Source organism: Rutilus rutilus (assembly GCF_951802725.1).
Source record: "Rutilus rutilus genome assembly, chromosome: 11".
In the NCBI taxonomy this organism is placed as follows: domain Eukaryota; kingdom Metazoa; phylum Chordata; class Actinopteri; order Cypriniformes; family Leuciscidae; genus Rutilus; species Rutilus rutilus.
Window position 1 is genome coordinate 37546118 of NC_140216.1, and position 23014 is coordinate 37569131.

Here is a 23014-nt window from a genome sequence, read left to right on the forward strand (position 1 = left end):
ATTAGGTTTCTGGGAATTTAATAGGATGCCACAAGGAATCACGAACGCACCTAGCACGTTTCAACGGTTGATGGAACGTTGTATGGGAGATCTCAATCGGAAGGAAGTGCTTGTGTTCATTGACGATCTGATAGTCTTCTCAAGAACTCTGGAAGAACATGAAGCTCGTCTGAAAGAAGTGCTCAAAAGGTTGCGGGAGTTCAAGCTAAAGCTTTCACCTGAGAAGTGCAAGTTCTGCCAAACCTCTGTCAAGTACTTAGGCCACATAGTTTCGCAGAGTGGAGTTGAGACTGATCCAGCGAAAGTGGAAGCCCTCAAAACCTGGCCAAGGCCGAAAACGCTTAAGGAGCTCAGAGCTTTTCTCGGATTCTCTGGTTATTACCGAAGGTTTGTGCAAGATTATTCGAAAATAGTGAAGCCTCTTAATGATCTCACTGCTGGGTATCCTCCATTACAGAAAGGCCGCAAGAAAAAGACAGACGAAGCAAAACAGTATTTCAGTCCGAAGGAACAGTTTGGTGAAAGATGGACGCCAGAATGTCAAAGAGCCTTTGATGATGTCATTACGAAACTCACTTCTGCTCCAGTATTGGGATTTGCCGACCCCAAATTCCCGTTTGTGTTGCACACGGACGCCAGTACCACCGGGCTTGGTGCAGCATTATACCAAGAGCAAGACGGACAGATGAGAGTCATCGCATATGCAAGTCGAGGACTTACCAGGAGTGAAGTAAGGTACCCCGCCCACAAATTGGAGTTCCTGGCATTGAAATGGGCGGTGACCACTAAATTCAATGACTATTTGTATGGGGCTACTTTTACTGTGATAACCGACAGCAACCCATTGACTTATATCTTGTCTTCCGCCAAGTTAGATGCCACCAGTTATAGGTGGTTGTCAAGTCTGTCAACATTCACATTTAAGATACAGTACCGAGCTGGGAGTAGAAACCAGGATGCAGATGGGTTATCCCGAAGACCACAGGAGGAAGTTCCAGATGACCTGGAAACACAAAAAGAAATGGAAAGGATTAGACAATTTACTCACCAACACCTAACCGAAGACACCTCGCAGGTCGTTTCTGCCGAAGCCATAGAAGCTATCTGTGAACGTCATCATCTTGGTCAATTGAATGGTCAGCCTGAATCCTGTCATCTTCCAGTGACTTTAGTAGAATCCCTTGCTATAGATGTGGATGCTTTACCACAAGCTTTCCAACAAGAGGATAATTACCAACGTACAGAGATTTCCCATTTGTCTGAAGAAGAACTGAAAAGAAGACAGAGAATGGATTCGGAAATTGGAGTAGTTATCAGACAGTTGGAATTAAATGACAAGCCCTGTTTCAAGACCAGTCCACCTGAGTTAATTCCATGGTTCAAAGAGTGGAGCCGGTTGGAGTTGAGAAATGGAGTACTCTTCAGGAGAATTCAAAAGCAAGGAGCTTTGTCGTACCAGCTAGCATTACCTGCTTATTTTCGTTCCACTGTCTTAAGAGAGCTCCACAATGAAATGGGTCATATGGGAATCGAACGGACTCTCGATCTTGTACGATCAAGGTTCTTCTGGCCTAAAATGGCCGCAGCAGTAGAAAAGAAGGTCAAAACCTGTGAGCGTTGTGTTCGACGAAAGACTCTGCCAGAAAAAGCTGCACCATTGGTGAACATCAAGACTAGCAGACCGTTAGAGCTAGTTTGCATGGATTTCCTTTCGGTAGAACCTGACCTGAGTAACACAAAAGATATCCTGGTGATCACTGACCATTTCACTAAATATGCTGTTGCTGTGCCAACGCGGAACCAGAAAGCTCAGACAGTAGCCAAGTGTCTATGGGACAATTTTCTGGTGCATTACGGGTTCCCAGAAAAGCTTCACAGTGATCAAGGCACTGATTTTGAGTCTCGCACAATTAAGGAACTGTGTAAATGTGCTGGGATATCCAAGACTAGAACTACTCCATATCACCCGAGAGGCAATCCAGTTGAACGTTTCAATCGGACGCTGCTACAAATGTTGGGAACTTTGAGCAACAAAGAAAAGTCAAAATGGAAAGATTATGTCAAACCACTTGTCCATGCTTATAATTGCACTAAGAGTGATGTGACTGGATTCTCCCCGTACGAACTAATGTTTGGGAGACAACCACGACTACCGGTTGACCTGGCGTTTGGGTTGCCAGTTGATGGTCCATCTGAATCCCATTCTCAGTACGTACAAGGTCTCAAGAAGCGACTTGAAGAAAGTTACAAGGTTGCAATGACAAATGCTGAAAAGGTAGCAGGACGAAACAAGAGGAGGTATGACAAGCGTGTTACTGTCTCTACCCTTGAAGTTGGTGATCGTGTATTGGTGAAAAACGTCCGCCTGAGAGGAAAACACAAGTTAGCAGACAAGTGGGAGCCTGACGTTTACATTGTAATCAAGAAGGCAGGAGATTTACCTGTTTACACGGTGACTCCAGAAAGAAAGAATGGACCTCTGAGGACTCTGCACAGGGATCTGCTGTTGCCCTGTGGATTCCTGTCGACACCTGATGAGCCTGTTGAGAGGAAAGTAATTCGTAAACCCAGAACCAGAGCCAGATGTGCTGAGGAACCTAAGGAGTTTGAGAGTGTGAGCGAGTGTTCAGAGTCAGACTATGATCCAGTTGACCATTATGCTCCTGAAAGGTCCTTCGAGATTGAAACCAGAATTCTGTCGAACCCAAAACCTGTTTCTTCCACTGGAAGTAGAAGGACCGTCCACTTACCTGGTGCTGAACCTGCGATGGAAAAGGATAAAGGATGTCCTAGCCCGAAAGAACCCGCTGAACATGGAAACTTACCTGATATGGAATTCTCCAACGTGCAGAAGGCTGATCATCCTACTTCAGAGGAATTGATGGAAGGGGACCCATCAGATCTGCCTGAAGTTGAAGTTCTTGATGAAAGTTCGGTTGATAGATCCGGAAATGAAAATGAACCGATGAGGAATTGTGAGAAATTGGATGCTGAGGGTGAACAATCATCTGGAAATGCGCACAGAGAAGGAAGTATCCTTTCCCCTCAAACAGAAAGTGCCACTCCTTGTGACTCTCAACATAACCAGAGTGAATTAACTGAAACTGGAGGAGGTCTTAGACGCTCAAGGAGACAATGTGAACCCCCCAAAAGACTTCAGTACCCGCAACTGGGTAACCCTCTTAGTTTAGTTATCCAATCCCTGCTTTCAAGTCTGAGTACTGCGATTACTACCAATTTGGAAGACCCTTTGAAGTGACTCTGATAGAAATTATCTTAGTGTGAGTATGCAGAGGGACCTGCATATATTCAGGAAGGGAGAGTGTAACCCAGTACATTAATTTGGGTCACTAGTAATTATAATTAGTATTATTTTATTCATATCGCTATGAAACTAATAGTAAGAGAAGAATAATAAATAAATTGTATTTATTTTATTATAAATAATTCAAAGAATAGAAAAATGTTTCTGAATTAATTTGATTGGTGAGGTGAAAGGTTAGCTCCGCCCTCAGTTGAGAAAAAGTTTCCATAGAAAGATCGGTATCAAGCTGAGACGCGACCGGAGATAAGAGATTGTGAACGATACGAGTGATATTAAATCAATTGAGTGAGTTAAGAAAGAATAAACTGTGATAATTTAGCAGTAAGTTATTAACAAGCACAGTAGATTTATGAGTTACTGGTTCTTTAGAGAGCTCGCGTGTGTAAAGTGCCTCGTGAAAATTGAGCGCGCCGTGCAGAAACTATAAGTTACTGAAGAGAGAGGAGAAATTTTCGAATCTTTCCTTTGGGAAATTGCTTTTCTTTTGTTCCTTGATCCATATTTCTCCTTGGTGAGTACTGTTTTCTTTATGAGAAGTGTGTTTGACTAATGAGAATATTGTTTTTGATAGTAATGTGAACAATGCATTGGTAAAGTGGGTAATAATATGAAAAAATGTTGAAAATGTTTTATAATATACTATGTGATTGTATGTAGTTACGTTAAATAATGCAGAGACGTATTATTTGTTGAGATTGTGTATTTTTCTCTATTGGGAAGTGTGTGCCATGCGGTGCTAGCTTGCTAGCTCTGTATATAGATTAATGTGTTAATCGAGCACATGGTGATTAGCATGCATATGTATTTAAATGATTGAAGAGAGTCATATTGATTGTTTAAAAAGGTTTATTTGAATGAGATCTAATAATTGTGTTTGGCTTTGTTTTTCAAGGCCGGGTTTTTTGCTTTGGTATATTTTTTTCTTTTCTTTGATCTAATTCTCTGTTGAGAGTTCCTGAATTGCTGCTGAGGTTCCGATTCCGATTCCGTGATTTCTGTCCTGCTGTGGATTTCCTATCCTTGGTTGGACTGGCGAGCCATCCCATCACTTCGTCCCTGGAAACCTGTAAAAAGTGTTGTGAGAAACAAAGTTTCTGAGTGGGTAGGACAGAACTACACACATTGTATATTTTTCCAATTTACCTGGATTTTCCTGAAGACAAGAATTCAAGTTTTTTTCTTCTTCATGGACTGAACTGTTTCCATTTTGATGAACATTCTAATTTCTTATTTTTGCAATTGAGACAACAACTGTTGAATCTGAAATTGAAATATTGAGGTTGAGATTTAGAAGAGTGACATTGGGAAATTCTGATTGTGTTTCTCTGGTACATGTCATTTAATTGAAATACTGTATATTTCTGTCATTTAATTGTTTTATTTTATTTCATTTCTAAAATCATTCCGATAACCAACAAAGAGAAAAAATATACTTACCTCTTATATAATTAATTGCAGTCCAGTAGTCTTGAGTGATTTTGTTCATTTGAATTTGTTATTAATATATATTTTGCTAGTTTTGCTTCAGTGAGTCGACCCGAAAATCTTCTGAATCTGGTCCATAATCGGAATTTATAAGATCTAGAAAACGAGCCACGCGCTACATACAGCTTACCGTAGTAAGGTGAATAACTTGAATACTGTATGCACTGCAAGTATAGTATTGAATGTCTGTATATTCAGCACTTGCATACTGTGAAAATACAGTGACCCAACTGCAAAAGCCAAAAAGGTTACAGTAAAAAACTCTAAATGAAAAGCATTATAGTCACTCAGAAGAGATGTGCAACTGCAGAATCAAGGTCAGTGTGAGAGATTTTTCTGCTTCAGCTTCATGTCTTCATGTTGGGTTCAGACTGAGGACTTTATTCACATCACAGACAATATCATCTAATATATCAAAAACCCTCTAATATCAAAAACCCTAAAGCAGATCCAGCCTTGACAACATTCTCCACACTTGCTCTTTCTCATATTCCTCCTTGTTCACCATCTCTTACACACATACTCTTCCTCCTCTCCCTCTTACCGTATATATTTTCCATTCATTGCTGGTATCAACATTCAGTGCAACATTTTGAGTCAATTTTGGCACTCTGAACTGACTTGTATTATGTACAGTTCGACAAATTAGATTAGGCTATTGAGAATTTGGGGTGTTTAGTGTTTTAGCAAGTCAGAAAAAGTGTATTTTACAACGTTTGTAAAATATTACTGTAGTTTTGTATTTCGAGTTCAGAGTCTTGCAATATAATCAAAACCTAACACAAGCATGATGTAAATATAGAAAAGGGGGGAAATAAAAAAAATGTTCAGATATAAATGTGCCTCAATACAGTTTGTTGTCCATGATGAAGAGAGTACATCTGTGTAGGTTTTACTGCCCTTCCTCCCCCAGGGGTCCCGTAGCACCCCTGGAAGAGCATAAAAATGCACATTCTGCAAAGTCTGATAAGTGTATCAAAGTTAAAATTGGTAGGACAATTATTTAGGTTATGTTTAATACATAATGTTGGACAGAGATATTTGGCATACATGGAAAGGTGTTATAAAAACATTTTAAATAGTGCCCACAGTAAAATACCAAATTTCAGTCTGGCTCTCAAATATGCCAAAGAGGTTTGTATACTGAACATATCTGGATGTCCCTTTGTTCATTAAAGATTGTATTTATTTAATTATATTACTAGACGTTTTTAAACTACATTACCCATAAGCCTCTATCGCTGTGTCGATGGGACGGGCGCTGTAAATTGTAGTTCATTGAAGTGTGTAGTTACACTATAGGGTTAGGGTTAGGATCTCGGTAAACGTGTAATTTCTTTCAATATAGCAATACCTCATTGTTAACTGACAGTATTACTGACGCCATAACGACAGCAAAACATAGTTTGCGATATGGAGCGCTTTTTATTCTGACCTAAACGTTAGTCCAACCACAGCTTGTCCTTCTGGCGCCATGGAAACGTCAAAGCCTCGTCACACTTGTCCATATATGGTATTTACAGGCTCTTCCGACTTTTGATGTACGCAAATCCAGGATATTTATATATATATATTTTTTTTGTTGTTGTTGTTATTTTTCACGGAAAGAAATACAACAACGCTTAATTTCCCTGATCATGTATGTATAAGTTAATAAATAATTAAATAAATAATAAAAAAACAGGCTCTTCCAGCTGAAGATAGGATGTAACCCTACATAGATATAATTACAAAAGTAGCCTACTCTTTATAGTTATTCTAGCATGCAGTATTTTGTTTTAAACAGATGTAAGTTAATCTCTTAATCAAATAAAATGCGTCTGTAACATTTAAAGATGATTGCACACACTTTGTACTAATTTCCCAAAATGTATTGATATGCCAAACTATTTAAAGACTTTAATTTTTCTTTTCCTTTTTAAAAAACAAACAAACCAGGAGCCACCAGAAAATACATTATTTTCTTCCCTTTGAAGAACACATTGCCCCCCAAAATAAAAAATAATATATATATTTACATGATTCATTTTAAATTATTTTGCTGTGAATAAATGCAAGGCAAATATAAATAGTTAATGACAATTATAATTATAAATGTTAAAGGAATCAATGTATAATATTGTAATTGAACATTTCAAACAGGACTACAACATTTAAGTGACATTTTAATAGCTTTAGTAGTATTCTGTAGTATTTATTCATGGCTGGCATACCAGACCAATAGTTCAAGTAGACTTACTTATACTAAAACAAAAATATGTAAAAATAATGCCTTTTGGAAAGCCATTATGACAAACAGCACTCTTATGATCTCTCACACTTCCTGACTGTTGTGCAGTTCTACCAGAAAGACTCGGGAGGCAAAATAACGTAACAAGCATGCATTTATTAACAGCCCAGCAAGCAAGTATTGAGATATAAAGTTCTTTGGCGTAGGCCCCATGCGTAGCTCGCAATCCGAGCGGAACGGAATCTGCATTTCCTGCCTGAAGACGAAGGCAGGGGCGCAGCCGACCCCCTGTGAGCTATGGGGAGGGACCATCCTGGTGGTGGTGGGGAGGATGAAGGGGAATGTAGGCGTCAGCATCTGCGAACTCAGACGTGTGTAAGTACAGATTTTTTTTACTACAAGTTTTAGAACACGATTGGATAGATGAGAAGGTAATAAGTGACGTGACAATTGAGTCTTCTCGGCAGAACTTGCGCTAAAGCTTTCATTTCATGAAAAATGCAAAAGTTTTTTCTTTTTTTTTTAAACAATAAAAATAAACACAAAAAGAGACTGGGTATTGTGCAAAAAACTTTAATGAACAAAAGCAAGAAAAAAAGAAAAAGAAAAACCCTAAAAAATAAACTTCCAGGTGAGAGTCCAGGTGACTAGGCTGTCATGCTGAAAGCTGGTTGGGATCTGGGGACTTAGGCATAACATGTAGGAATTCACTGGCAGGCTCCCATGTGTCATCCCAGGTTTTGCCACTGTAAAATATCATAAGTGCACAAAATTTCATTAGATCACTAAAATTATGTTTTCTATTTTTTCTAACTATACATGTACATATAGATTTCTGAGACAAAATGTCTGATCAAATATGCAGTTTAATATAAGAATATAAGGTTATGGAAATCCTGCATATATAACTCAACCCTAACATCTGTAATCATGAATAAACCCTTCATGTGAAGTTTTTAAATTTTTATTTTAATTTACTCGTTTTTACCAGACGCCAAATTTCGGACAGTTTATTTTATTTTATTTTTTTTACCTTAAATAAAGGCATGTAAAACTAAAAGATGACGATGGAACATGTAATTGGTAATGACTGATGGCAGAATTACAGGTTTCTCACTGCAGGATGTTGAAGCTCAAAGATCAGGAAGTTCAGGAAGGGGGAGACCAGGGACAGTTGTAACAGGGGATGGTTGCAACATGTCATTGTTCTCCAATCAGAAACAAGCTAGAGTGATGACACTCATACTGTACATGCACAGTTAGACCCTCCCCCCACCAAAAAGACAGTAGACATATTCAACATCTGCTGCTGCATTTATTGAACAAAACTTGTTTTGGAGGTATGAAAGTATTTTTTTTTCATGAGATATATTTTTTGTCATACTGTCCTGAAATTTTGTATGAATGAATCAAAACTTACTTAGTTTGAATTATTGTTTTGTTGACTTCTAAGTGACATGGTTAGCATGTGTCAAAGTCAGTGTGTCTAGCAGGCGTATGGCTGATAGGGTTGGGGACGGTTGCAACAAGTTATAAATTGCATGTTTAATAAAAGTTTGTTGCATTGTAAATTGTTCAATTCTTCCTGTCTGACACTGAAATATGGAGAGATTGAATATCATCTGTAACGCCTGCACACTGAGTCTATGTAGGCCTATGTTCTACACATGAACAAACAAAACTCAATAACTGTTATTTGATGAATATGACTAAATAAATAAATAATAGGCTACAATAATATTATTGAAATAAATAATACTATAATATTATAGGCCTAAAACAGTTAATATTTTCATAATTCTATGCTCATTGAGACAAAAAGCTTAAGTTAATTAATGAAATTGAAGGTATTTTTAACGTGTTGCAACCGTCCCTGGGTCGGGGTCAGTTGCAACATCTGACTTCTTCCATTCAAATAAATACTGTGAACGATATGTCATATATAATCATCTTTAAATGGTATGGGTAATTAGCAGACAGATGCAAGTTTAATATATACAAATTTGATTGGTCTAGTCCAAATAGTCTCTGAGTAACTGAGAGAAATGCAAAAAGTGTTGCAACTGTCCCCGGTCTCCCTACTTTAGTGTGGATTTGCTGAATCCAACAGGCCAATACTTGAAGAACGACACAATCACTGTGATCAGACACACACACATCCAGTGGAAAAGATGGACTGATGGAGACACTGAGTTCTTTAAAAGCTAAGGTCTGTGATAATGAAGTTTAATAATAATGCAGCTTATTGGTTTGACATTTTGTTAATGACAGCCATATACATTTTAAGTACAAATAGACCTACTTTACATAAAATATGAGGATTAAAAACATCACAAAGCAGAAATAATCTTTCCAAACCCCTTTATAAACATAATCTGCAGCCATTGCTTTAAGAAATGCTCATGACTCTTCCGTTAGATGCAGTCGACTCTGTTTATGGAAATATGAAAATTGTGTCTTTGTCCCAGGAGAGACTCCGGGTCCCATTAAAGCCGTTCTCTGGGGTCTTTGGTTTCATCTTGTGTCCTAAACCTCAGTGGACAGAACATTTGTCCTGCCGTCTCTGTTAAAACCATCAGAACTAAACAATCACTCAATCCATCATGTGTTAAATACTGCAACACACACTCAATACACAAACAGTGCATTAAAATGTGGATCCAATATAATCATCCATTAATGAGTGGTGCAGGCATCATTATTATCATCATTAGGACTAAAGATATAGACCAGACATAGCACTCACAAAGAACACATTTTAACCAAGTAAACTAAATAAAACAAAATCACTAAACAAATTAAATTAAATTAAAACTATATAGCGCCACCTAGTGAACATTATCTACAGTAATGCTATAGCACAGAGGCCTCAGAGAATCTTAAAGTGATAGTTCACACAAAAATAATAATTCTGTCATCATTTATGAGTTTCTTGACTGTGACTGGTTTACTTTAAAGAGATAAAGTTTTCTACTCTTTCTCTCAGGACACAGAACAATGTGAAAAGACCAGAATATGTGACTTGCTTTCTATATTCCTTTTCCTCAAAACAATGACCTTATTTTATTACTTCATATCAGCACCATCAGATATTAAACAGTCCTATATTTTATTTGAAGATGTATATAACTGTATCAATAAAAAATGAGCATTTAAATAAATCTGATGTGTTGAAATTTGTCTATTATTCTATTCTATTGTTATGGTTAAACATTAGACATGGTAACTTGATAATAGACCTACATGTCTTCTTCTTCTTCTTCTTCTTCTTCTCCTTTTTTCATTTTTTGTTATTACCATGATCATAATATCATGGTGTTTTTTATGTATACTTTAAAGATCCATAGTGTAGTGTATGAATATGGTAATCAGTTCTGATATATATTGAGGTATTACCATCTGATTTACCACAGTATTATCACAGCTTTTATCACAGCAATTAGACACAGCTTTGATAATTTATTAATATTATCATAATATGGTTGATTTTGATGTAAAAAAAAAAAAATACAGACACTTTCACTTTGTCAGGTTGAGATGGGAGAAAACAACGGCATGAATAATTATGAAAAATTGAAAATAAAATTGTTAAACAAGCATTATATTTTTAATTTGCAATTATAGCTAGAATTATAGATTTTAACAATGAAAAACAAATGATGAAGAAATAGCAAAACATGATTAGATTTTTAATTATAGAAATCATTTTCATTGTGTATTTCATATTAGGGCTGTAAATTCATTTATTGTGTTTGACAGGTGTGATGATCAGTGGAGTTGAGTTTTTACCTCCATCATTACGGCACGGGCTACAAAATGGATAGAGTTTCCCAGTGAAAGACTGATCAGTGAAAGAGTAGAGATGAGAGCTGGACTCCACATCATAAAAGGAGACCAGACCCTCCTCATAATCCACAAACACACCGACCCGCTGCGGCTTCACTCTCACACACAGAGAGACAAGAGGATCCTCACAGGCTTTATAGTCATTCCCATTCTTCAGCCACACAGTCCAGTATCCATTACTGGGAGTCAGTGTGATCTTTCCCTTCCTGTCAATGGATTCTCTGGCCACTCCTAAATCCCAGTCAGTCTTTCCCTTCACCTGCACCTCAAAATAAAATCTCCCTGAGGAGAATCCCTCCTTTCCCAGGACATTTGCACATGTATCAAATCTCTCTGGTTTGTCTGGGAGTTTCTGTCTAATGTCTCCATGTCTCACTTGTTTTCCATCATCAGACAGGATGAGTTTAGGATGAGCTGTATCAGGATCCAGAGTCACATCCACTGAGAAAACAGAGAATATAAATCACAAATTCACAATACAGATATTCAGTGATGATGTGTGTAATATGTAATCAGTGTTTAATCATACTGTCGGTCAGTGATGAAGCTGTGAGTATCTGAATGTAATCTAGTGTAGTGCAGACAGCACACTGTACCTGCATACTGCTGTCTCCTCTTCAGTTCTGTAGAGACACATGACAATAAAACACCATCAGATCTTTGACATGTTTATGTGTGAATTATAGACAAGATTTAAGGTTATATTTAAAGAATTGTGAACAACATCATGTTTTATCTGATCAATGTTTCTCTGCTGATATTTAGAGAATCCCTGAACTCCTATTGTGTTTGAGCTCGAAATATTCCTCCTTTTTAGAACATCTTTGGGAATGTTTTGTGAACATTTTATGAAATTTTTATTTTAGATATTGTTATGGCTAATGTTATTCATCTCAGTTTTGGAGTGTATTAGTGTTGTGGTTATTCAGCAAAGACAACACTATAAAAATAACCTTAGAGAAAGTGAAAATGAAGCCCAGCACTGCGAAGCTGTTTGATACAGGTCAGAAATATTCCTCTAAAAAATAACAAACCTGCATGAATAGACATTAATGATGTCTATCGATTTGATTTTCTTCTGCTAAACTGATTTTATCTGACACATAATCACAACATTTAGATGAAACCGCTGAAAAGACTGAAAATGGCAGAAAATGAATGTTTCTTTCTGTTGTTTCTCATCTAAAAGTGTTCACAGATTTACTAAAGCCTCAAGGTTCTGGTTACAGTGATGAAGCTTCTAGTACAAGATGAATTTACTGCATGTTTCCTTAAATTAGAGATGAATATGACCTGCTCTCTTCAAGAAGAACTGTGATGATAATGAGGCACAAACACATGATCACACACTTCTCTTATTTCAGCTTTAACAGACTCATTCTTCATTACTGATATTAAAAGATGATAAATATATGTATCTGTACGGTGTATTTGATATTGCTGTACCAGTTAGTGTGAGTTTCTCCTGTAGAGAGTCCTGCAGTTTAGTCAGAGCTCTCCTCAGAGTCTCCAGACTCTCATCAGTCTTCACACTGATCTCAGACCAGTTCCTGGTGTTTCTAGAGCTGCACAGGGATGAGTAAATCTACAGCAGGAGAGAGGAGAAATCCTTCAGCATGGGGAGTGTTATGGTGTCATATACTGCATTATCATTGATCAGAGAGATGTTGACTGACCTGTAGGAGGTGGAGGTGATCTTCAGTGTGTGAGAGCTGCTCCAGCTCAGTGTTTCTCATCTTTAGCTCAGTGATCTCCTGCTCCAGCTCTTCAATGAGCTCTTCCTCCTGTTTCTCTGCTGCTTTCTGCTGCTCCTCCATCATCTCCAGCAGTTCAGTCTGACATCTCTCAATGGAGCGGATGAGATCAGTGAAGAGCTCCACACGGGCTGCTTTCTCCTTCTCTGTGTTTCTCTGCTCAACCAGGACAATCAACACATTATTAGTGGCGTTTGTTAAGAGAAGAATCAGTGTTATTATTTCTCATACTTCAGTGTTTTTAGCCGGTTTTCAAAATCCCTCATTCTGCCCCGTTTGCACTGAATGATTCCTCAAATCATGTGTGTTGTTGAGGAGAGATGTGTTATTACTTTACTAAGTGATCAGGGAATCACAGACGTGTCGATATTCAGACCAGCAGTGTGACTGTGAGTGTGAAATTGCTTTTATACAACAATTCAATAAACAATGATAGATATTAAAATTAATTTAATTTAATTATTTTAAACTCACTTTTCTGACTTCTGCTGAGTGTTTGACGTCTTGAATCTTCTTGATTCTGTCCTGGATCATCTGCTGTGTGTCTTTCTGTGTCTTCATCAGTTGAGTCTATAGACAGAGAACAACACACAATATGTTTTCATAACTGATTCATTTATATTAAAGAACATGTGATTCCTCGTGATAAGAGCCATTTAAAATCAGTTTGTCAGTAACTTCTACCTTCTTCTCTTCACTCTCCTCTTCTAAAGAAACAGTGTTGTGGTTCTTGTGATCTCCGTCAGTGCAGGACAGACACACACATGTCTGATCATCTCTACAGAACAGCTCCAGAGGTCTCTCATGTTTCTGACATATATAGTCCTCCAGATTACTCACAGGATTGATCAGTTTGTGTTTCTTTAAACCTGCCACTCTCGAATGAGGCGCCAGGTGAGTTTCACAGTAAGAGCTCTGACACACCAGACACGACTTCAGGGCTTTCAGCTTTCTTTCCTCACAGACGTCACACAGAACTTCAGCTTTTTTCAGAACTTCAGCTTTTTTCTCAGGACTTTTCTTATTATAGTGATCTACGAGCTCTCGGAGTGTGGTGTTAATCTTGAGATCAGGTCTGTGCTTGAATGTTTCTTTACAATATGGACAGTTGCAGGTCTGGCTGTTGTCCCAGCACTTATTCAGACAGGTCTTGCAGAAGTTGTGTCCACATGGAGTGCTGACTGGATCAGTGAACACGTCCAGACATATAGAGCACTGAAGCTCCTCAGTCAGTGGACCGCTGGAGGAAGACATCACTGGAGAGAGAAATGATGAAGATAAATCACCTGCACTACTAGTCTAAAGTTTGGAAACACATTTGACTTTTTGATTTAATGGCTTTTGCTTGAAGGACTTAAATAACAATAATTATTATTATTATTAGCCTTATTATTATAAATGGGCTCATTTAATACTGTTTATAAAGAATCCCATGATGCACCTCATGAAGTTGGTTGAATGTAAAGAATGTCTAGAGACAAAGAGTGACGTCTTTGAGGAAACTCAAATATATTAGAGATCATGTACAGTCAGCTGGTCATTACTGCTAAATGAACCCAGACAAGCTGATCAGAACCCTAATGTGAAGCTCATTACACGAACACTTACTGTACCAAATAAATAAATACACTAGGAGCAATATTGATTTGAAATCTTGATTTTAAATGATTTTATTATCTGCTGCTGTACACTCCTGAACTACATATAATAAATATTATATGAGAAGAGTGAAAGTTATTCATGCACTAATTCATTCTTCTTGTTTTTATTTTTTGTTTATTGACTTACATGGAGGTGTTTCCTCAATACTCCATCTCCTGGTTTTTCTTGCTTGTGTTGATGTTGGTGAAGATTCTGCCATTGTTCTTCCCTCTTCGTTTTCAAGAATAGAAATGTTATTGAATGATCAAAGAACTTATAAGAAACATCTAAGCCTATATTTGCTCCTAATGTGTATTTAGTCACTGAGGATTAAATGAAATCTTACCTCGAGTCCGGCTTAGTTTTACTTATTCATCATAATATTATTTCAAGTCAAATTTATAATTTATATCAAACTGTTTAAAATGAATGTAAGAATTTATAGTGAGGGAAACACAATAATTCATTTTAAATTCAGTAAGAAACTCATAAACTTACAGAACTGAACTTTGACCTGCTCTTTTGATAACTTTTTTTTTAAAGTAAACTAAAGTACAAGTGATATATTTTCCAACAAAACATATATATATATATATATACATATCTCTTCACAAAATACATTATATAGTCAAGTGTAGTTTTGATCTAGTTTATTATAAAAGTGATTTTGATCTGCAGTTTAGCAGGTTTGTGTTCAGTGAATCTGCAGCTCATTTACTTCCTGTTTCTTTAGTCTTTCTGCCATGTGACAAAATGACAGAAACACCAAACTTTGCTTTAAAAACAATCAAATGACATATTTAAATACAATTCTGATGCCATTTCAGTGCAGTGAACAACTAAAATAGTTAAGTATTTGATATGCTTAAACCTGGTTCTGAACTTATTCCAGTTCGACATAAACCTACTAAACCAGATCACTTCCATTAGAAACCTGTTCAGCACAATCTCTCTTATATTTCTATCTCTTACCTGTGAGGATCAGATGTGTCCACAAGACTCTTTGAACGGATCAATAAATATTCTGTAGTTTAAAGAGGTTGATCGTTTCAGGAGTCCATATTGTTGTTGATCAAGTTAGTTTCACTTTCTCTGAATCTCTCTGAACTACAGTGATGTCAGAGCGGTCCGTGTGGATAAAACATCGAACCTGTCTGCGTACGTTACTTCAGTGTATGTGTATGCATGATGTACATAGCCTACTTTTTTTTTTTTTTTTTTTACAGTCTATGGTATGTACAGATAGCGAAAAAGGTAAAACATTTCTGTTTAATTCTCTACGAGAAACTGGATTGGACCGTAAAATAAACATTCTGTTACTGCCATAAAACACCAACGAAGAAGGAAAAGATCCGTTAGGGTTTGATACGACTTTATCTTTCTGTGCTGTATTTTTTTCAGGAATGTGGTTGGGAACTTAGCCCAATGTAACTTAGTGATCAGTGTGGCTTGTCAGTATCTTTTCAGAATAATTTGTCTTGCTTTTATTTTCCTCCAGAGAGACATCTTCTCCAGTATGTTTACAGCGCTCTCTCCAAACCTGCTGGATCCTCCGGTCCTGAGTTCAGTGCAGTGGGTCTGTATGATGACAGACGGATCTCTCACTACAGTAATGAAGAACAAACCTGGAAAAGAGACCGTCAGAGTTCAGAGATCTGGAGAGACACTGAAGAACCTGATGAATCCAAAGACTGGTTTATACATCTGGTTTATACTCTGGCAAACTGCACAAGATCCAAATGTGACGGTGAGTCTGCTGAGTTCAGCTGTTTTATCAGTGATCAGACCTGTAATATGAGTGTGGACTTACTGTGGCCCTCAAAATAACTGGACGTTTAGGTCACACATAAAATATCTGAATGCTATAACATGAAATATCATATCAAGTGTAATGTGTTTCTTCGAAAGTGTTAGCACACTTTCAAGTAAACATTTGACAAAAAGAGGATTGTTAGATCTAATGTTTATAGACAAAAATGATGACAAACAGTACACTGACTTTGTTTGTTAGTTAATGTGATGAATTCTGCCATCAAGAGCACCTGAGAAACTTGCACCTCCACGTTGGCCATTCGTTATTACAACGTATGTCACATTCAAGAATTATAATGTGAACCATAAACCCAACTACATCTGAAATCTAAATGATGTAAATGATTATCATTTATTTATACATGGTATCACACCTACATTTATGTGCTACATAAGGCAAACTGTGAAAGTTTGATTATGATTATCCAGTATACAACTGCTGTATATATGCTGTGATTTTTAGGCCTCCATACACTACAGAGGAGAGTCGGCTGTGAGCTGGATCCAGTGATGAATGTAAAAGCGTTTGATGAGTACGGATATGATGGAGAGGATTTTAGTGCCTTTAATTCTGACACGATGCAGTGGATGGAGAAAAATCCAAAGGCAAAAGAAACCAAAATGAAGTGGAACAATCAAAGAGTTTGCAGACTGGTCGTCCAGTCATACCTCAGGGCCTGCATGGACTAATAATTCAATAAGCAGTATGTGTTGATCTGATGACTTCAGTCTTTTGAACTTAGTGTTTCATGTCTTTGTATTCAGAATCAAGTGTCTTTTTTTAGATGTAGTAATATTCTTTACTCACGATGTTTCTTATTGCAGATGCACCAGATGTTCACACGTTTGCCTCTGAAGCTCCTCATGACCGAAGCAAGCTGAATCTGAGCTGTCTGGCCACTGGCTTCTACCCCAAACACATCGAGATGAAGATCACATTGAACAACGCTAGCGTTGAACCCTTCAGCTCTACTGGAGTCAGACCCAATGATGACGAGAGCTTTCAGATGAGAATCAGTGTGGAGATTCACAGAGATGAAGAAGAGAGTTATGAGTGTCACGTCTCTCATAGCAGTCTGACACAGACACTTATAACACAATGGGGTAAATATGAGAGTATGTCCTGTCAGAAGTTAACTTTAATATGTGACCTCTTTACCTGTATTTGTGATCAAATCTCAGTCAGATTTTCTCAAATTAAATGTGGAGATTTTTTTTTGTCATTGTATGTTGTTATTAATTCATAAAAATTGTAAAAAGACTGTTGTTGTTTTCCTACAGATGAAAAGCGCACTAATAGCAGTGAAGAATCTAGAAGGCATGATTTGGCAGTAACTGCAGCTGTATTTGCACTGGTAGTTTTAAATGTGTTTTTATGGTGTTTCTGCGCAGGAACGGCACACAAAGAGTTAAATGGCAAGTTCAAAATGTTTAAAACTATTTAAAGTAGTTCACCTAAAAATTACACCCTCATGTTGTTTCAAACCTGTATGACTTTCTGTTTTTCTACAGAACTTAATTATTCTTTTGTCCTTGCAATGAAGTCAATGGGGTGCAAAATAACATTTGACTTTCATTGTGTGGACTAAAGAAAAACACATTCTTCAAAATAACAAATTTTCCTTTAATAAACGTTTTAATAATTTTTTGAAGTGATGCAGATAAACTGCTTTAAAATTCAGTGCCATAAAAGCTTATGAATTATGAAACACAAAACTGAATAATTATGAAGTCAGCATGAGCTAAGCTTAAATTTGTCTAATGTATTGTATTTTATAATCTCTAGGCCAGATGAACTGTAATGGCTCCAGCAGAAGAGAGAACGTCATCTCAGGGTCTCCAGAACGACCGAAGCCTGTTGAGCGAAACCGGTTTCAGTGGCTACTCGGGTCAGTTTGGGCTTCGTTTGAGCAAACTCAGTTTTTTCAGACTCAAAAAAGTGGATCACCTTTCAGTGGTGTTCATCAAAATTTGATACTGGAGTTTAAGTCCAAGAAGGCATTAATGCAGGGTTTTTCCTGCAGGCCGAAGAATCTGTGCTCATGTACAGCAGTGAAGCCAGAAGAGGATCTTCCTACATTCATGAGGTTCTTCCATGAAAACACATCTCAGGGTTTCAAAATAAGAATTTAATTTCACCGCTCTGATCAGGCCAAATAATTTGTAAGCTTTAGTGGTCAATACACATTACAATTAGTTTTTTATTTTTTATATGGAGCCGGTTGCACCAGCTGCTTAGTGCACAAGTACATTGAAATATTTACAAAAGCCTCCGACCATATATGTGACCCTGGACCACAAAACCAGTCACATGGGTCAATTTTTCCGAATTGAGATTTATACATCACATGAAAGCTGCATAAACAAGTGTTCCATTGATGTATGGTTTGTTAGGATAGGACAATATTTGGCCGAGATACAACTATTGAAAATCTGGAATCTGAGAGTGCAAAAAAATGAGAAACATTGAGAAAATCTCCTTTAAAGTTGTTCATTTATGTTCGTGATTGTGCTGCATTCACTCACAAAAATAAATGTTTTATATATTTACGCTAGGAAATTCACAAAATATCTTCATGGTGTTGATCTTTATTTAATATCCTAATGATTTTTGGCATAAAAGAAAAATGGATAATTTTGACCCATACAATGTGTTGGCTATTGCCACAAATATACCCGTGCGAGACTGGTTTTGTGATCCAGGGTCACATATTGTGTCCGTTTCTTCATATTGTATACAAGAATACTTCCTATATTTCACGGTGTGATCCCGGACAGCACAGCGGCCTCGTTGAGAAGATTCCCGGCCTCCTTCCTGTACTTCGGACTCGTTTCTTTCGCTCTCCGTGCCTCTCGGAGGTTTTCCTTCAGGTTGTCCAGCAGCCTTGTCTTGTCTTGGTGACTGTGATCTGTAGATTCCAGCTGTGTGGTCATGGAGTCCTCCTTCTTCAGAAGCCAGTCGATCATCTCTTGGAGTTTAGTGGCCACGGATATGATGGCTTTGGTGGCTTTGCTCAGCTCGGTGATGTTGTCTTTCGTCATCTTCAGGTCGGTGGGGATTTCGGCCTCTGACCTCACCATCAGAGTGAAGTCATATCCTTTAACCTCCAGACTGATGTAGCAGTTCCCTAACGGGGGGGAAGTGAGACTCAAATGAAGAGGGTACTCGATAATAAAGGAAAGAACAGTGAAGGACGTCACTTTATAAATTAAGGTTATAGATTCAGTGTCCGGTATAGGAATGATGAAATCATTTATGATTAACATATCATATATGTTATGTAGACACCAAAATCATATTTACTTTATATAAAAGGAGTATTCTGAATGACTAACTACAATACATAATTCAATGCATAACTATACTAAAAATCTCTAAATAAAATAAAAAATAAAAAAAATAAAAAGTCATTTATAAATTATAAATATTTAATACAATACATAAATTAAGTAAAACTGGATTAAACAAACAAAAAAGTTTATATGGTCCTCCAGGGTACAAAAAAATACCATGGTATTAGCCATAGTAACACATACAAAATTACCAGTGAAATATCATGCCTCCAAAAACAGGATCCTGAATGATGAATAAAATACATAAACCTTATGCACTACTTTTATTATCATATTAATCCTAGAGAGAATCTATTTGTAATGGTCCATTATGAATAAGTGTTTTGTGAAATGCATGAGTTCTCCATCATATGCTGATGTGTGTGTGTGTGTGTGTGTGTGTGTGTGTGTGTGTGTGTGTGTGTGTGTGTGTGTGTGTGTGTGTGTGTGTGTGTGTGTGTGTGTGTGTGTGTGTGTGTGCTCTGCCCCCTGCAGGCTGTGTGTGTGAGGGTCTTACCATGTTCCTCCTTGACCTTCTTCAGGCACTGAGTCAGACTGTCATTAGTCGGGCACTGGTAGTGACAAATTGGGCACCAGGGCAGGAAGCAGACAGACTGGCTAAACCGACCGTCTGCTAGCGGCCTCGCGTCACCCAGGTCAGATAAATCCCATCACATAGAGCCTCTTTCACCTAGATATCATCATATAGAGACAGTGTCGGTTCCCCGAATTTGGAAATCCAAAAAACGTTTAAACCCATCTAAGGTTAAAAATTTAATTGATGTTCAACAAATAAAAAACAGCTATAATACAGATGAGCAAATGCTAAAGCTTGGGTTGCTGAATATTCGATCGCTTACTTCAAAAGCACTCATTGTTAATGATATGATTTCAGATAATAACCTAGATGTGCTGTGTTTGACAGAAACCTGGCTAAAACCAAACGATTACATTACTTTAAATGAGTCCACCCCGCAAGATTACTGTTATAAACATGAACCTCGTCTGAAAGGCAAAGGGGGAGGAGTTGCTGTAATTTATAGTAATATTTTCAAAACCACTAAGAAATCAAGTTTAAAATATAATTCTTTTGAAGTGTTAGTACTTAATGTAAAAATATATAGTATAAATGATAAATCACGTTTGAGATTTGTGCTGGCTACTGTATACAGGCCACCAGGGCACCATACAGACTTTATCAAAGAATTTGCGGACTTTCTATCAGAGTTAGTATTGGCTGCAGATAAAGTACTAATTGTTGGTGATTTTAATATACACATCGATAATGAAAAAGATGCATTGGGTTTGGCATTTAAAGACATTGTAAACTCAGTTGGAGTTAGACAACACGTGTCAGGACTTACTCATCGTCGTAATCATACTCTAGATCTAATATTATCACATGGAATAGATGTTGATGCCGTTGAAATTCGGCAGCAGAGCGATGACATCTCAGATCATTATCTAGTCTCGTGTAAATTACATTTAGCCAAGGCTGCAAAGCCGACTCCGTGTTTCAAATATGTTAGACCTATCACTTCTGCCACTAAAGATTGCTTTATTAATAATCTTCCTGATCAGTTTCATCATCTTAGCATCCCGGATAGCTTAGAAGAACTTGATATTGCAACAGAAACTTTTAACTCTCTCTTTTCCAGCACTTTAGACACAGTTGCTCCTTTGCGCTTAAAGAAGATTAAAGAAAATAATCCAACGCCGTGGTACAACGAGCACACTCGGGCCCTTAAGAGAGCAGCCAGAAAAATGGAACGCAACTGGAAGAAATCAAAACTAGAGGTATTTCGCATTTCATGGAAGGAGAGCTCGATTGCTTACAGAGAGGCTTTAAAAGCTGCTAGATCTGCTTATTTTTCAACCCTATTAGAAGAAAATAAACATAATAAGGTTTTTATTTGAAACAGTGGCTAAACTAACAAAAAAGAAAGCTTCAAACACAGAAGTTTCCAAGCAGCACAGCAGTAATGACTTTATGAACTTCTTCACTTATAAGATTGATAATATCAGGGACAAAATTATAACTATGCAACCGTCTACTACAGTATCGCATCAGGCAGTGCATTGTAGTCTCCCTGAGGAAAAATTTGATTCATTCGTTGCTATAGGAGAGGAAGAATTTACTAAACTCGTTAAATCATCTAAATCGACAACCTGTATGTTAGACCCTATACCGACTAAGCTACTGAAAGAGATGCTTCCAGAGGTCATAGATCCTCTTCTTAATATCATTAATTCGTCTTTATCATTAGGATACGTATCAAAAAACTTTAAGCTGGCTATGATTAAACCGCTTGTTAAAAAACCACAACTTGATCCTACAGAATTAGTCAATTACAGGCCGATCTCGAATCTACCTTTTCTGTCAAAGATATTAGAAAAGGCAATATCCTCACAACTATGTTCCTTTTTAGAAAGAAATGATATCTGCGAGGATTTCCAGTCAGGATTTAGACCGTACCATAGTACCGAGACAGCTCTCGTTAGAGTCACAAATGATTTGCTCTTATCATCCGATCGTGGTTGTATCTCTCTATTAGTGTTACTCGATCTTAGTGCTGCGTTTGACACCATTGACCACAACATTTTTTTAAATAGACTAGAAAACTATGTTGGCATTAGTGGAATTGCACTAGCATGGTTTAAATCATACTTATCTGACCGTTATCAATTTGTAGCAGTAAATGAAGAGATGTCTCATCGATCACAAGTTCAGTATGGTGTACCACAGGGCTCAGTACTAGGACCGCTGCTGTTCACTCTGTACATGCTACCATTAGGAGATATCATTAGGAAACATGGAATTAGCTTCCACTGTTATGCCGACGATACTCAGCTCTATATTTCTTCAAAACCTGACGAAACTTACCAATTCACTAAATTAACAGAATGCATAGCTGATATAAAAAATTGGATGACTCGTAATTTCCTACTTCTAAATTCTGAAAAAACAGAGATTCTAATTATTGGACAAAAAACTTCCTCACGTAATAACCTAGAATACTGTCTAACACTTGATGGCTGCTCCGTTAAGTCTTTGTCGTCGGTTGTAATATCTGCATAGGAAATCGCCTAGTGTTAATCTGCATCACTATTTGTACTTGTTGTGAATACGCAGGCCACAAGAAGTAATTAGGTGTTTTTGTTTTTTTTTATATCACTTTTACTCAGGACATGCTAGCTGGCAACAAAGGATTCCATTCATTATGCTAAGCTAAGCTAGCGCCGACCCTGTCAAACTAAAACAATGCATGCACTGAGACAAAAATGCATTTGCCCACCTATCTAAATGTAGGAAAAAAGGTGAATAAGCCCTATTTCAAAAAACGGTGGAGTGTTCCTTTAACTAAACATGTACATATACATTTCTGAGACAAAATGTCTGATAAAATATGCAGTTTAATATAAGAATATAAGGTTATGGAAATCCTGCATATATAACTCAACCGTAACATCTCTAATCATGAATAAACTCTTCATGTGAAGGTTTTAAATTGTAATTTTAATTTACTTGTTTTTACCAGATGCCAAATTTCTGACAGTTTATTTTATTTTATTTTTTACCTTAAATAA

General features: G+C 37.2%; 2 protein-coding genes and 2 long non-coding RNA genes across 5 annotated transcripts in view; 1 reads left to right on the plus strand and 3 right to left on the minus strand.

The window, feature by feature from the left end:
• Nucleotides 1-1792: 1792 nt before the first annotated feature.
• On the minus strand, nucleotides 1793-4590 carry LOC311299527. The gene is made up of 4 exons (XR_014629149.1): nucleotides 4469-4590; nucleotides 2826-4389; nucleotides 2442-2540; nucleotides 1793-2365 (listed from the first exon to the last, which is right to left on the minus strand). It is a non-coding gene; the product is annotated as an uncharacterized lncRNA (long non-coding RNA).
• Nucleotides 4591-9245: 4655 nt separating this feature from the next.
• Nucleotides 9246-23014, minus strand: part of LOC311299490 (E3 ubiquitin-protein ligase TRIM39-like) — a 38358-nt gene continuing 24589 nt past the window's right edge. Inside the window, exons 1-8 of one of the 2 annotated variants that reach the window (XM_084423073.1) lie at nucleotides 15254-15380; nucleotides 14429-14512; nucleotides 13325-13896; nucleotides 13115-13210; nucleotides 12563-12796; nucleotides 12333-12471; nucleotides 11483-11509; nucleotides 9246-11327 (exon numbers count right to left, since the gene is read on the minus strand). In XM_084423073.1, the coding sequence (XP_084279199.1) occupies nucleotides 10780-11327; nucleotides 11483-11509; nucleotides 12333-12471; nucleotides 12563-12796; nucleotides 13115-13210; nucleotides 13325-13896; nucleotides 14429-14501 (1689 nt within the window). In that variant the 5' untranslated portion in view covers nucleotides 14502-14512; nucleotides 15254-15380 and the 3' untranslated portion in view covers nucleotides 9246-10779. Of the gene's footprint in view, nucleotides 11328-11482; nucleotides 11510-12332; nucleotides 12472-12562; nucleotides 12797-13114; nucleotides 13211-13324; nucleotides 13897-14428; nucleotides 14513-15253; nucleotides 15381-23014 lie in introns of those variants that run through there. The other variant, XM_084423071.1, reaches the window with a different exon arrangement.
• On the plus strand, nucleotides 15900-17024 carry LOC311299529. Its single transcript, XR_014629151.1, has 3 exons — nucleotides 15900-16028; nucleotides 16557-16609; nucleotides 16919-17024. It is a non-coding gene; the product is annotated as an uncharacterized lncRNA (long non-coding RNA).
• Nucleotides 17911-21639, minus strand: LOC311299517 (uncharacterized protein). The gene is made up of 2 exons (XM_084423115.1): nucleotides 19944-21639; nucleotides 17911-19221 (listed from the first exon to the last, which is right to left on the minus strand). The coding sequence occupies exon 2, from the start codon at nucleotides 19172-19174 to the stop codon at nucleotides 18851-18853; it is 324 nt and encodes a 107-aa protein (XP_084279241.1). The 5' UTR covers nucleotides 19175-19221; nucleotides 19944-21639; the 3' UTR covers nucleotides 17911-18850.

Coding starts and splice junctions, on each gene's coding strand:
- LOC311299517 (XM_084423115.1), bottom strand. CDS start 19,174: ATGGTGAGGTCAGAGGCCGAAATCCCCACCGACCTGAAGATGACGAAA.